The 16046-nt window shown below is 37.7% G+C and overlaps 1 protein-coding gene across 4 annotated transcripts in view; it reads left to right on the top strand.

Moving 5' to 3' along the window:
* The window catches only part of HORMAD2 (HORMA domain containing 2), a 98467-nt gene extending 82790 nt beyond the window's left edge, over window positions 1-15677 (top strand). For 2 of the 4 annotated variants that reach the window (XM_077160591.1, XM_077160590.1), the window contains exon 11: window positions 13604-15677. In XM_077160591.1, the coding sequence (XP_077016706.1) occupies window positions 13604-13708 (105 nt within the window). In that variant the 3' untranslated portion in view covers window positions 13709-15677. The remainder of the gene's footprint in view (window positions 1-13603) is intronic. The other 2 variants (XR_013175779.1, XR_013175778.1) reach the window with 2 other exon arrangements.
* The last annotated feature ends 369 nt before the right edge of the window (window positions 15678-16046 follow it).

Here is a 16046-nt window from a genome sequence, read left to right as displayed (position 1 = left end):
AATGAACATAGATGCAAAAATCTTCAACAAAATTCTTTCAAATCAGATCCAGCAGCACGTTAAAATAATTATACATCATGACCAAGTAGGATTCATTCCAGGTATGCAAGAGTGGTTTAACATAAGAAAATCAATTAATGTAATATACCATATCAACAAATCAAAGCAGAAAAACCACATGATCATCTCGATTGATGTAGAAAAGGTATTTGACAAAATTCAACATCCTTTCTTGTTGAAAACACTTCAAAGGATAGGAATGAAAGGGAACTTCCTCAGCATGGTAAAGGGAATATATGAAAACCCACAGCTAACATCATCCTCAATGGGGAAAAACTGAAAACTTTCCCCCTACGATCAGGAATAAGACAAGGATGTCTGCTATCACCATTGTTATTCAACATTATGTTGAAATTTCTAGCCAGAGCAATTAGACAAGAAAAAGAAATACAAGGAATCAAAATTGGAAAGTAAGAAGTAAAACTCTCATTGTCTGCAGATGGTATGATACTAATATGTCAAAAACCCTAAAAAACCCCACAGAAAAACTACTAGAGCTAATAAATGAGTACAGCAAAGTGGCAGGTTAAAAGGTCAACACTCAGCAATCTGTAGTGTTTCTATACACTAGTAATAAGCAATCTGAGTGGGAAATCAAGAAAAAAATTCCATTTACAATTGCAACCAAAAGAATAAAATATTTAGGAATAAATTTAACTAAGGATACAAAAAACCTAAGCAAAGAAAACTGCAAGAAATTGCTAAAAGAAATCACTGAAGACCTAAATAAATGGAAGGACATACTATATTCATGGATTGGAAGACTAAATGTAGTTTAGATGTCAGTTCTACCTAAACTGATTTATAGATTCAATGCAATACCAATGAAAATCCCAAAAACTTACTATTCAGAAATAGAAAAAACAATAACCAAATTTATCTGGAAGGGGAGGGTGCCCTGAATAGCTACAAGTATCCTGAGAAAGAAAAATGAAGTTGGAGGTCTCATGCTACCTGACTTTAAGGCGTATAACGAAGCTACAGTGGTCAAAACAGCATGGTATTGGCATAAAGACAGATATACTGACCAATGGAATAAATGTTTAAATATAGACCCTCTCATCTATGGACAATTGATCTTTGATAAGGCAGTCAAGCCAACTCACCTGGTACAGAACAGTCTCTTCAATAAATGGTGCCTAGAGAACTTTATATCCACATGCAAAAGAATGAAAGGGGATCCATATCTCACACCCTATACAAAAATTAACACAAAATGGATCAAAGACCTAAACATTAGATCTTTTTAGATAAAGATTAGATTTATCTAAGACCATAAAACTTTTAGAATAAAATGTAAGGAAATATCTTATAAATCTTATAATAGGAGGCAGTTTCCTAGATCTTACACCCAAAGCACTGGCACTGAAGAAAGAAATAGATAAATGAGAACTCCTCAAAATTAAACACTTTTGTGCATCAAAGAACTTTGTCAAGAAGATAAAAAGATAGCCTACACAATGGGAGACAATATTTGGAAATGGTATATCAGATAAGGGACTAGTATCCAGAATATATAAAGAGATCATTCAACTCAACAACAAAAAGACAAACAACCAAAAATGGGCAAAAGACATGAACAGACACTTCTCAGAAGAGGAAATACAAATGGCCAAAAGGCACATGAAAAGATGCTCAACTTCCCTTCTATTAGTGAAATACAAATAAAACCACAATGAGATATCATCTCACACCCACCAGAATGGCCATTATCAATAAAACCAAAAATGACAAGTGCTGGAGAGGATGTGGAGAAAGAGGAACACTTATCCACTGTTGGTGGGAATATCAAATGATACAACCGCTGTGGAAGGCAGTTTGGTGGTTCCTCAGGAAGCTAAGTATAGAATTTCCATATGATCCAGCAATACCATTGCTAGGTATCTACTCAGAGAAAATGAGGGCAGGGACACAAATGGATACTTGCACACCAATGTTTATAGCAGTATTATTTACAACTGCCAAGATATGGAAACAGCCCAAATATCCATCAGCAGATGAGTGGCTAAACAAGCTGTGGTATATACATACGATGGAATATTATGCAGCTGTAAGACAGAATAAAGTTAGGAAATATTTAACAACATGGATGGACCTTGAGGGCATTATGCTGAATGAGATTAGCCAGAATCAAAAGGACAAATACTGTATGGTCTCACTGATATGAACTAACATTAATGAATGAACTTAGAGAATTTCAGTTAAGAACAGAGGTATCAGGAGATAGAAATAGGGTAGATATTGGGTAGTTGGAGTTGAAGGGATACATATTGCACAACAGGACTGATTGTAAAAATTCAGAAATGGACAGCACAATTATACCTACCTGTAGTACAATAATGTTAGTACGCTGAATGAAGCTGAATGTGAGAATGATAGAGGGAGGACGGCTGGGGGCACAAATGAAACCAGATGGAAAGATCGATGATAAAGACTTAGGTGGTATAATCTAGGAATGCCTAGAATGTACAATGATAGTGACTAAATGTACAAATTCAAAAATGTTTTTGCATGAAGTAGAACAAAGAAATGTCAATATTGCAGGGTGTTGAAAGTAGATGGTAATTCATATTTTAAAACTTATGTGTGAGACTAAAGCAAAAAATGTTTATTTGGTACAAAATTTATATTTTGACTAGTGCATCTCCTAATATAACTTATGTGAACAGTTTAATTATACACCATGGATACATAGAACCTTGAGAAGGGCATGAGATCTTGTAGGTTGGTCCAGAGTGATGCCCTGATAAATCCCAGAGTGATTTGAACAGTGAATAAAAAAGTATTTGCAAAGTCCCCTTGGGGGAATGGTGAGAAAGAGGGAAAATTCGACTTCACCATTTGGAGAAGACCTGATATTCTCACAAGCAGTGAGGACAACAATAGCAATAGGCCGAACCCTCAGTCTTGGGGGTTTTTTTCATATGAAATTTACCCCCATAAAGGATAGGCTATGCCTACTTAAAATTAGGCCTAAGAGTTACCCCAAAAGAACCTCTTTTATTGCTCAGATGTGGCCTATCTCTCAGCCAACACGGCAAGCAAACTCACTGCCCTTCCCCTCTCCACGTGGGACATGACTCCCAGTGGCATAAATCTCCCTGGCAATGTGGGACAGAAATCTTTGAATGAGATGGGACTCAGCATCAAGGGATTGAGAAAACCTTCTCGAATGAAAAGGGGATGAGAGAAATGAGACAAAGTGTCAGTGGCTGAGAGATTTCAAATAGAGTTGAGAGATTATCCTGGAGGTTATTCTTATGCTTATACATAAACTTTTTTAGTTTAAGGCATATTAGAGAGGCTAGAGGGAAGTGCCTGAAACTGTAGAGCTGTGTTCCAGTAGCCATGTTTCTTTAAGATGATTGTATAATGATATAGTTTTCACAAAGTGACTATGTGATTGTGAAAACCTTGTGTCTGATGTTCCTTTTATCTACATATGGAAAGATGAGTAAAAAATACGGAGTAAAAATAAATAATAGGGGAAACAAAAGTTAAAATAAATTGGGTAGAGGGAAATACTAATGGTCAATGAGAGGGAGATATAAGGGGTATGGTAAGTATGAATCTTTTCTTTTTTCTTTTTATTTCTTTTTCTGGAGTGATGTAAATGTTCTGAGAAATGATCATGGTGATGAATATACAACTATGTGATGATATTGTGAGCCATTGATTGCACACCAAGTATGGAATGTTCATACATTAAGAATGTTCATATTTGTATGTTGATTGGTTTTATTGATAAAAATTTAAAAATATATATTTTTTGAGCACTGTGTGCCAGGAACTGTGCTAGGTTTCCATTAAAAAAAAAAAAAAGAAGTAATGTGACTAGATGGCAAAATCCTCAGGACAGAGACTTTTATCTCTTTTGTTCGTTGTTGTATCCCAAGTACCTAGAACAGTGCCGTGAACATAGTTTACACTCAATAAACAGTTTGCTGAATAAATTAATGTATGTCTATTATGGCATTATATTGTGTCATATTATGCTGTAATCACATGCTTAATGTGCCTCCCTTACAAGATTCAGTCCTTGAAAATGTCTGTATCTTATTCATTTTATAGTTCTACAGATAAGGTACTAGTGCACAGCACAGTGCCTGGCTTAAAATCAGTTATTTTATGCATTCATTCATTCACCCAATAATTAATGAGAACCTTCCAGATGCCAGGAACTAGAAATACAAAGGTGACCAAGATATTGTCACTAACCTCAAGGAGTTTAGCCTATGTATGAGAAGATAACTGATAATGCGTTGTAGTAAATGCTACAAAAGTGGTAAGTACAGAACACAGTCCTAGGGTTTCAGGGAAGGCCAGGAGATAGAAGAAACACTGAGGCTTGGACCAGGCAAAGGAGGAGAAGCAAAGTATGGGTAGGTATTACAGGCAAAGTACAGAGGGGAGCAAGCAAGACCCATTTGGAGATCTGTATGAGTAAGTCTGGGATATGATGAAGCCACAAAAAGGGGCAAAGGCAGAGGAGTTTGAACATCATCTTGAAGATAATGGAATGTCATCAATGGATGAATGACTAGCAGAAAGTGATGTGGTCAGAATTGCATACAAAACTAGGTTCCAGACTGGAGAATGAACTAGAGGAGCAGTTAATGGTGGGAGTGAGGGGCCCTGTAATTGGGAGAGATGATGTCTGCCTGGACTTAAGGAGAGGCAATGGGGATAGAGAAAAGTAGATGGATTAGAGAGAAATTAAGGAGGTGGGATCAATAGGAATTTGTGATTAATTAAATGTTAGGGTGAGAGTGCTGTTAGTGAAAGAGAAAGGTAGATGGATTTGAGAGATACTAAGGAGGTAGACTCAATAGGAATTTGTGATTAATTAGATGTTAGGGTAAAATGATCACAGAGAGTAAGGACAAGGATTTGGAGCAGGCTTAGAAAGTTACAAAGATGATGAATTCCAATTTGGATATATTGCATTTGAGTTTTCTTTGGAATGTCCAAGAGGAGACCTTTTGGTAGGCTGTTGTATATACACATGGATCTGGAATTGAGATACAAGATCTAGGCTGAACATATAAATGTGTGCATCTTTTCTGATGAACAGTAATTGATTTCTTGGAGTGAAGAATGAGGACAAAAAACAGACAAAGACAGAACTCTAGGAGAGCATTCAAGTAACAAGCATTTTTTTAAATAATTGAGTAAAAGAATAATGATAGAGTCATTCAGTATAAGGAATCTCTTCTAGTGCTGCCACAATACTGCTACTGAGTCAGCTAGCTATCCTATTTGTGCTTAAGGCAAGGCCTCAAATGGAAAATATGTTACTGAAGCAAAAATGAAAAGTAGGGAAATTTTGTATGTCAGAAAGCATGTCTTCAAGACTTTTATCAGACATATATGTAGCTACTCTATTCTTGAGGCTTTTTGGTAAATGGATCACAGTAACCTCCTATTAGTCTGTGTATAAGGAACATCTTTAAAGCTATATTTATTTATTTTTATTGATATATATGCACATGCCATATAGTCATCCAAAATGTACAATCAGTGGTTCACAATATCCATCATAAAGCTGTGCATTTTTGTCATCACAATTGACTTTTTCTGTGAACAATAGCATATATACAAAACAATAATTTTCAGAGCACATAGCAACAATTAGTTATAGAACAGATTCCAGAGTTTGATATGGGTTACAATTCCACATTTTTAGGTTTTACTTCTAGCTACTCCAAGGAACTGGAGATTAAAAGAAATATCAATATAGTGTTTCAGCAATCATACTCATTTGTTAAACCCTCTCTTTTCTATATAACTCCATCTTCACCTTTGCTCTTTCTCCCACCTTTTAGGGGTATTTGGGCTAAGCCCATTTTAACTTTTTCATGTTGGAAGGGGCTGTTGATAATATGGGATAGGGGGATGGGAATAATTCATGTTCTGGAGAGGCTGGCCCTTGTGCATTTCAGAACTTGTCTGGTCTAGGGATCTGGAGGTTGTAGGTTTCTGGAAAGTTACCCTAGTGCATGGAACCTCTTTAGAATCTTGTATAATGCACTAGGTGTTCTTTAGTTTGGCAGGAATGGTTTTGGTTGGGGTTTGACAAGCTATGATAAGTAGCAATGTCTAACTGAAGCTTGCGTAAGAGTGACCTCCAGATTAGCCTCTTGACCCTATTTGAACTCTCTCAGCCGCTGATACCTTATTTGTTACGCTTCTTTTCCCCCTTTTAGTCAGGATGGCATTGTTGATCCTGCAGTGCCAGGGCCAGGCTTATCCCTGGGAGTCATCTCCCAAGCCACCACGGACTCTTTCACCCCTAAATGTCATGTCCCATGTAGAGGGGAGGGCAATGATTTCACTTGCAGAGTTGGGCTTAGAGAGAGAGGGGCCACATCTGAGCAACAAAAGAGGTCCTCCAGAAATAACTCTTAGGCATTCCTATAGGTAGGCTAAGCTTCTCCACTACATACATAAGCTTCACAAGAACAAGTCTCAAAATCTAGTGTTTGGCCTATTGATTACGGTGTCCCTAATGTTTGACACAGTATATCAGGGGTTTCCCCAGTGATAAAGTTTAATAGTTCCATATTATTTCCCCCATCCTTCAAGGGACTTTGCCAGTACTTTTTGATTATCTGTTTAATATACTCTGGGATGTATCCAGGCAATACATTAAGCTATTCAGGATTAAAGACCCTCATTCTTATTCTGGGCTCTGAGATGTGGACTGTTTAAATGACATATCCAGTCAGGTTGAGTTAGAGTATATGCTACAGAAAATTCAGGTTCTGAACAGAGAACCTTTCTTGCTTTCTTCCTTTGCTCTCAAAGAGTAGGTGAAATTCTAAAATGCAGACAAGTCTTCCTTATCTTGTATTCTGAATTATCTTAAACCCGACATGATTGGCTTCATCCTTATCTCTAAATACCAGGTTATACATATCTAAAACAGCCTATCAAAATCCAGAAATAACAATTACCACTCCAGACTAAATATGACTGCAATAAGAGTTTACAATCTAGGCCCCTGTTTTCTTATAAGCTTTTTCTAAATAAGACCGTACAATATTTGCTCTTTTGTTTCTGACTTATCTTGCCTCACCAAATGTCCCACAGGTTCATTCACGACATTACATGCCTCACAACTTCGATTCCTGTTTGTAGCAGCACAATATTCGATCATATGTAAACACCATCATTTGCAAATCTACTTCTCAGTGCATCCATCAGTCACCTCCATCCATTGGACATCATGTATAACATTCAATGTCAAAAGTCCATCAACAAGAACTTCCGAGCCAAGATGGCAGCTTAACAATGTGTGAATTTTAGTTCGTCCTCCAGAACAACTACTAAATAACCAGACACAGTACAGAACAGCTCCTGGGGCCACGTCAGTGACCAGACACACAGCGTACCCCGATCTGGACCAGCTGGACCGGCTGCAAGCCTCCCCAGAACCATGAGTTCCCCAAGCCATGGCAGCTGGCGCACCTCCCCCACAGGCTGCTTCCCAGAGGGGAAAGGAAAGAGACTTTACCAGCAGCAGGGGCTGAGCCCAACCAAACGCCAATTGTGGAATTAATTAACAAATTCTGACTACTAAAAATAGGCCCCCAGCTCAGGTGAACCTGTACAAAGCAGAGGTCGCTCATTTTTGCCCCTGGAGCCAAGGGGGTAGGGCTGATGGAAAAAGGGGGAAAAAAAGAAGGAAACAGAGGTTTTTTGTGGCTGTGTTTCTACAAAGGCCTGACTGCCTTTGGATACAGCAGTGGGGCTCCCAAGGCTGCAGCTGCCCCAGGCATAGGCAGAAATAAACTCGTTTGAGGGCTTGTCTGGAGCCTGTGCCTTCCCCAGGGGAGGGGTGGAGCCCAACTCAGGTGGAATCCCTTTCTCAAGGAATTCAGACACCAGGGCTTGGTAATTTGAAGCCATTAAAACCAGCCTACAACCTCTTCTCTGTCTCCACACACCCCCAGCCAAAGTAAAAGGTACTGCATCATCATATGCTGGTGGGACCTGCAGGCAGACAAGCACCACATAATGGGCAGGTGGTTTAGTTAGATTCAGTTGTCAGCTTGGCCAGGTGAGTTACGTAGTTCTGTTGCTGCGGACATGAGCTAATGGTACATGAACCTCATCTGTTGCTGATTTACATCTGCAGTCGGTTAGGAGGCGTGCCCACTGCAATGAAGGACGTTTGACTTAATTGGCTGGTGCTTAAATGAGAGAACGCAACATAGCACAGCCAAGCAGCTCGGCATTCCTCATCTCAGCACTCGCAGCTCAGCCCAGGCCTTTGGAGATGCAGAAAAAAGTCACCCCGGGGAAAGTTGTTGGAACCCAGGGGCCTGGAGAGAAGGCCAGCAGAGACCATCCTATGCCTTCCACGTAAGAAAGAACCTCAGTGGAAAGTTAGGTGCCTTTCCTCTGAAGAACTAACAAAATAAATCCCCTTTTATTAAAAGCTAATCTGTCTCTGCTGTGTTGCATTCCGGCAGCTAGCAAACTAGAACAGCAGGATAAGAAACACAGAGTCCAGAGACTTCACAGGAAAGTCTTTCAACCTGCTGGGACTCACCCTTGGGGAAAACCAACACAGGTGACTCCTGATAGGAGGCCAGTTTGGTCTGGAAAAATCCAGCTGGGGTCTATAATACCTAAGTAGACCCTCTTAAGTGTAGGGGGAAATAGGCTCCAAAAAAGCAGGACAAGAAACAAGAAAACAAGAATGGAAAAATTCTCCTCTGTTAAACAAAACTTCAGCTAGAGGTCCAGATAAAGCTGAACTGAATGTCAAAGAATAGATAGACAACAAATTCATCCAGCAAGAAAACTCTAGGTTAAAGAAGTGCAAGCAATCTCCAGAGTAAACTAATTAAGGTAATAAAATGCCTAGACACCAGCAAAAAATAACAAATCACACTAGGAAAATTGAAGATATGGTCCAGTCAAAGGAACAAACCAACAATTCAAACGAGATACAGGAGTTGAAACATTTAATTCAGAATATACGAACAGACATGGAAAACCTCATCTAAAACCAAATCAGTGATTTGAGGGAGGATATAAAGAAGGCAAGGAATGAACAAAAAGAAGAAATATAAAGTCTGAAAAAACAAATCACAGAATTTATGGGAATTAAAGGCATGCTAGAAGAGATGAAAAAAACAATGGAAACCTACAATGGCAGATTTCAAGAGACAGAACATAGGATTTCTGAACTAGAGGATGCAACATCTGAAATCCAAAAAGAAACAGAAAATATAGGGAAAAAATGGGAAAATATGAGCAGGGACTCAGGGAACTGAAAGACAATATGAAGCACATGAATATATGTGTTGTAGGTGTCACAGAAGGAGAAGAGAAGGGAAAAGGAGGAGAAAAGCTAATGGAGGAAATTATCACTGAAAATTTTCCAACTCTTATGAAAGACTTAAAATTACAGATCCAAGAAGTGCCGTGTAACCCAAAGAGAATAGATCCAAATAGACGTACTCCAAGACATTTACTAATCAGAATGTCAGAAGTCAAAGAGAAAGAGAGACTCTTGAAAGCAGCAAGAGAAAACAAACCATCATGTACAAGGGAAGCCCAATAAGACTATGGGCTCTCAGCAGAAACCATGGAGGCGAGAAGACAGTGGGATGATATACTTAAATTATTAAAAGAGAAAAACTGCCAACCAAGAATTCTATATCCAGCAAAACTGTCCTTCATAAATGAGGGAGAAATTAAAACATTTTCAGACAAAAAAATCACTGAGAGAATTTGTGACCAAGAGACCAGCTCTGCAAGAAATACTAAAGGGAACACTAGAGACAAATACAAAAAGACAGAAGAGAGAGGTGTGGAGAAGAGTGTAGAAAGGAAGACTATGAGTAAAGGTAAAAAGAAGGAAAATTAGATATGACATATAAAATCCAGAAGGCAAAACAGTAGAAGGAAGTACTACCCGTGCAGTAATAACACTAAATGTTAATGAATTAAACTCCCCAATCGAAAGCCATAGACTGGCAGAATGGATTAGAAAACAAGACCCATCTATATGCTGTCTCTACTCAAAGGACATGAGAACAAGGACACAAACGGACATTTGCACACCAATGTTTATAGCAGCATTATTTATAATTACCAAGAGATGGAAATAGCCAAAATGTCCATCAACGGATGGGTGGCTAAACAAACTGTGGCATATACATATAATGGAATATTATGCAGCTGTAAGACAGAATGAAGTTATGAAGTATGTAACAACATAGATGGACCTTAAGGACATTATGCTGAGTATGATTAGCCAAAATCAAAAGAACAAATACTGTATGGTCTCACTGATATGAACTGACATTAGTGAATAAACTTGGAATATGTCATTGGTAACAGAGACCATCAAGACATAGAAATAGGGTAAGATATTGGGCAACTGGAGCTGAAGGGATACAGATTGTGCAACAGGACTGAATATAAAAACTCAGAAATGAACAGCACAACACTACCTAACTGTAATACAATTATGTTAAAACACTGAATGAAGCTGAATGTGAGAACGCTAAGAGGGAGGAGGGCTGGGGACATAAATGAAATCACAAGGAAAGATAGATGATAAAGACTGAGATGGTATAATCTAGGAATGCCTAGAGTGTATAATGATAATGACTAAATGTACAAATTTAAAAATGCTTTTGCATGCGGAAGAACAAAGGAATGTCATTACTGCAGGGTGCTGAAAATAGATGGTAATTAATATTTTAAAATTTCAACGTGTGTGTGAGACTAAAGCAAAAAATGTTTATTTGGTACAAAATTTATATTTTGACTAGTGCATCTCCTAATATAACTTAGGTAGATAGTTGGTTGAACAACATAAGTACATGGAACCTTGGGTAAGACATTAGATTTTATTGGTTTGTCCAGAGTGATGCCCCAATGAATCCCAGAGTGATTTGATCAGTGAGTGGAAAAGTATTTGCAAAGTCCCCCTCAGGGAATGGTGAGAACAGGGGAACATTCAACCTCCCCAAGTTGAATTATTGATATTCTCACAAGCAATGCGGACAACCAAAGCTATAGGCTGAGTTCCCAGTCTTGGGGTTTGTTCACATGAAACTTATCCCCACAAAGGATAGGTCAAGACTACTTAAAATTAGGCTTAAGAGTCACCCCAAGAGAACCTCTTTTGTTGCTCAGATGTGGCCTCTCTCTCCAGCCAACACAACAAGCAAACTCACCACCCTCCCCCTGTCTACATGGGACATGACTCCTAGGGGTGTGGACCTTCCTGGCACCGTGGGACAGAAATCCTAGAATGAGCTAAGACTCAGTATCAAGGGATTGAGAAAACCTTCTCAACCAAAAGGGAGAAGAGTGAAATGAGACAGTGTCAATGGCTGAGAGATTCCAAACAGAGTTGAGAGGTTATCCTGGAGGTTATTCTTACACATTAAGTAGATATCACCTTGTTATCCAAGATGTAATGGAGAGGCTGGAGGGAACTGCCTGAAAATGTAGAGCTGTGTTCCAGTAGCCATGTTTCTTGATGATGATTGTATAATGATATAGCTTTCACAATGTGACTATGATTGTGAAAACCTTGTGTCTGATGCTCCTTTTGTCTACCTTGTCGACAGACGAGTAGAGCATATGGAATAAAAATAAATAATAGGGGGAACAAATGTTAAAATAAATTTAGTTTGAAATGCTAGTGATGAATGAAAGGGAGGGGTAAGGGGTATGGTATGCAAAATTTTTTTTCTGTTTCTGTTTTTGTTTTATTTTTCTGTTTTCTTTTTCTTTTTCTGAATTGATGCAAATATTCTAAGAAATGATCATGATGATGAATATGCAGTATGTGATGATATTGTGAATTACTGATATATATGTAGAACGGAATGATCATATGTTAAGAATGTTTGTGTTTCTTTCTTGTCATATTTTTTAAATTTAAAAATTAATTTAAAAAATTAAAAAAGTGTTCTTTTGAGTGAATAAGTTTGTTTGTATAGTTTATATTGATTATATAGTTCATATACACTATTTGTCTACCTTAGAAAATATTCCCTGACTACTTGCTTTTGAACCCACTAGTTTTCTGTAAACCACTGAGAGTTCCCAGGCCTTGAGATGTTATTAAAGAAGTTTTGATTAATTCAACGCAATAAAATTGCAGTTCTGAAACTTGTAATAAAACTCTGGTTTGCTGAACAGTAGTAGAAAAAGAGAACAAAACTATTAAACCATTAGGCCAACTTGTCATTCAAGAATTTGTGTACCCACCTTCTCTTCATCCCAGTGTACCCAGATTTAATTGAAGTGAAGATAGGATAATTGAGCTGAAAGCATATTCAAGCATCACTTTTATACAAGCATAATTTTCCAAGTACTTTTTCTTATAACCAAACTGTAAAAAATTAATCTTCTAGTAAAGAAATTTGGTATTGTGATTTGGGATTTTATGTTGCTATTTCATTTCCTTAGAATAGGCCATTTCAAACTTTTACATATATAACAAATCAGTTATTGATATGCAGCTCCATTTATTTTCTAAGAGTTTTACTGTTTTGGATAGTCTATAACTTGGTTAATCAAAGGGAATTTATGGTTCCTGAATTCAGTAATTAAGCTGCTTTCTAAAACTACAAGATAAATTTGTTCTTAAATTAACCATTTTTAGACCCAATCTTTGGTTTTAAATGGTACTTAAAAGCTTTATTGACATTCCCACTATTTTGTAGAAACAACATATCATAATAGCTTGCACCTGTAACAACAACAACAAAAATCATAATGTTGAAACCTCTACTATATATTCTGACAAGTCTTCCTTTAAAATACATATCTTATTCCATTCTTCTAGCAAAGAAAGAATAGAGGACATGGACAAACCTTTCCTCCCATCTAATGGCTGGAAAAGATAAAAATGTCCTCTGTGTGTTTTCTTGAAATTCCAAGGATTAGGGATACCTGAAAAATTATAATATATCCAATTATTCACTTGGTTAAACAAAAATAAGTTCTAAAATCTTTACCAAAGCAGAGACCCATGGAGAAATATATATCCATGGTGGTTCACTAATTGAATTCCCTTTAATCAATAACATACACTTCTCTCCAATCAGAAAGGCCATGGTCCTTCCTAATTCATCGATCTGAACATATGATAGAGCAGGCAAGGCTATCTATCTTTGCTAACTGAAATTGGAACTTAGATGATATTTGCCTCTAAAGCAATCAGTGCCCCAGATCTCTCCTGAACCTTAATTGCTCCTTGTTAGCCCCACACCTTGACAACCCTTCCCTCAAGAGCTCGGTTTGCTAAATTCACTAGAGAGCCAAGAAACTATCTCTGAAGCTGGTTGCCTGCAGGGGACCTCAACTTCTGAAACTTGGAATCCAAGACTCTGATACTGGCAGCAGGGATTCTGTGCAGGGCCAAACCAGCCCACAGGGACACAGCTTTGTATCTGTTATGCAGCTAGAGAGATTAATGCTTAGTCCACCTGTCTTGTATACACCTGTGCAGATGTCAGAATCCCTGCTGAATTGTGCTTCTCTCTGATGATTCTCACAGATTCGAAGAATGGATTTTGCATACAATCAGGAGAGTTTTGAAAGCTCCAGGAAGAAGAGGAAGGTCAGCGAACCAGTGAAAGTTTTCATCCCTGACAGAAAATGAAAGTTAGATGTCTTCACTACATTTATTTTTTAATAATTTTATTTTACAACAAACGTGCATGAAGTATCTTATTAGGAAAGTAAGTTCCTATTGCCAAAATCTTTTCTTGAATTTGTTGCTCAACTTATTTTAGTCAATTTACTACATGCTAAATGACTGGGTAGGACATGGGTTCACTTTGCTACAAGGAAGCAGTGTCACCAGGGCTGTCTTGGGATAAGCATTACTTCAAGGCTGAGTTAGAGATGAGACTAACACTATACCTGTACAAGAACCACAGCAGCTATTTTGAAAAGAAACAAGCTGTTGTTCTCAAAGGAAGAAGGGTTTTCTTTGCATAATTAAATTTCCCAGGCATTTAGACTACTGTGAAATGTTTCAACTTGTTGTAACCTGTGTACTGGAATGCCTTTATATCTTTATTAGAATTCCCACAGAATTGCATAGTATGTGTGTGGTAGTGCTGATCCAAGTCTGATTTATGTGTAATTTCAATCATGAGGTTGATCAGCTAAGCACTAGACCAGAGTACCAAATGTACTCTCCCTGTAAAGTTCCTCAAATCTGGCCTAAAGCCCTGTTCTGTTGCCAACTCAAGACAGGGAATATGCTGCAATTTAGGAACCTGGCTCCCTTCTTAAGGCCAATGTTGAATGCTTCCCAACAAACACTTGGATTTAGTTTGTAACCTGCAGATTATGCTATTAGACTCCTCCTTAATCTGAAAGAATTTTGATAGGCTTGATTAGTATTAGATGAATAATAAGTGACTTAAAGTGTTATTTTTATTATTTATATAACATGGAATGTTGTTTATATAACATAGAATTTAAAAAGATAGGCCATGATGTTAAGCATGTGTACTTTATGGCTAAATAAAATCAAAATCCAAGGAAAAGTTGATTTACTTAGACCAGTGTTATTCAAAGTGTAGTGAAAACAGCGCCACCTGGAGTGCTTCTTAAAATACAGATTGCTGGGCCCACCTCAATTCTAAATCTTAATCTCAGGGAAGGGAGCCTTAGCTTTATGGAAAACTCCCTAGACTCATATCCATTTCTGACTATCTATAGACAGTCTACGAATTGGAGTCTTTAATTAGCTGTAAGGACCAGAGCCTGCAGGGGAGGAGTATTTTCTTTTCTCCCAGTGTATTAAGTGTACTCACATAAGCTTGCTCTGCCCACTAAAAGAAAAAGGAGGGGAAAGGCATTGAGTTTATTATATCCTTGATAGAACTGTAGCCTGAGTCACCACAATTTCTTTTAAGAGAAACACAAAAAGAGATTAGCTGTCTAGTAGAGGGATTAGGTTTTATTTTGTGTCTCCAGAGAGCAGATCTAATTGGTAAAAGCTATAGGAAGTCAATTTGATTCAGTATAAGGAAAAACATTTTAACTGCACCAATTATCAAAAATTTGTCACTCTTTGTGAGGTAGTAAATTTACCTTTACTGCAAGTCTTTTAATACAAAAGAGGTTTTTACAAAGATTCTAAAGTCTTTTCATCTCAAATAAAATTAGTTCTATGGAATAATTACTCTAGATTTCAGAAGGGCCTGTTTTGTTTAATATGGAAATTTAACTCTCAATTTTTATTTGCAATATTCATATACTCAGCCTGAGGTTGACAGATAGATTCAAGTCAAAGCCTATAATTTGAATCTGTCTAGGAAACCTCTATAATGATTGTATTGTCTTTATTAGTACTTTCTCTCCCAATGGAGCAGTCTTTATCAGTGCCAACGGAAGGAATGGATGCATTGGATGCAGTATATGTGAGAGGCAGCAGAGAAGGCCTGTGGCCTCTGCTGGACACACAGGGAAGGAGCTCTGTTATCAAGAGGATCTGGTAACAGTGAAAATGTGAACCAGCTGACGTTACACAGCATAGTTCATGAATGCAAATGGCTATCAAGATTGGAGGGTGTTCAGTCCTATTTACTGAATAAATTATTACAGGGAAAGAACGTTTTCTTTAGTCTCTTTATTTCTGTCCTTAATAGCAATGCAATGAATAAACACAAGTACATCAAGGAGCTGGAACTCCAGTGAGAAGAATGAAAACTTAGACCACAGCTGGGAAGCCTGAGTTGTACTAGACTAGCCATTCTCTCATCCTGATTATTTTTGATTCACTGGTGTGATTAAAAACATTAGATGACAATAGCCTGGATTCTGGGACATGGGTAAATTAGAAATAGTGCAGGGGAAATTTGAATTCGGGTGTTTGGGGTTTTTCTGTCTTTACAAAAATTTGGTCTACTTGGAAGAGATGGGTTAAGCTTGTGATTGTCGCCAGCCTTTGAAGCCAGGCACAGAAACCACACCTTCACTTC

The sequence above is a fragment of the Tamandua tetradactyla genome, chromosome 5 (assembly GCF_023851605.1).
Source record: "Tamandua tetradactyla isolate mTamTet1 chromosome 5, mTamTet1.pri, whole genome shotgun sequence".
Taxonomy (NCBI): Eukaryota; Metazoa; Chordata; class Mammalia; order Pilosa; family Myrmecophagidae; genus Tamandua; species Tamandua tetradactyla.
This window is presented reverse-complemented; position numbering and strand designations above follow the sequence as displayed.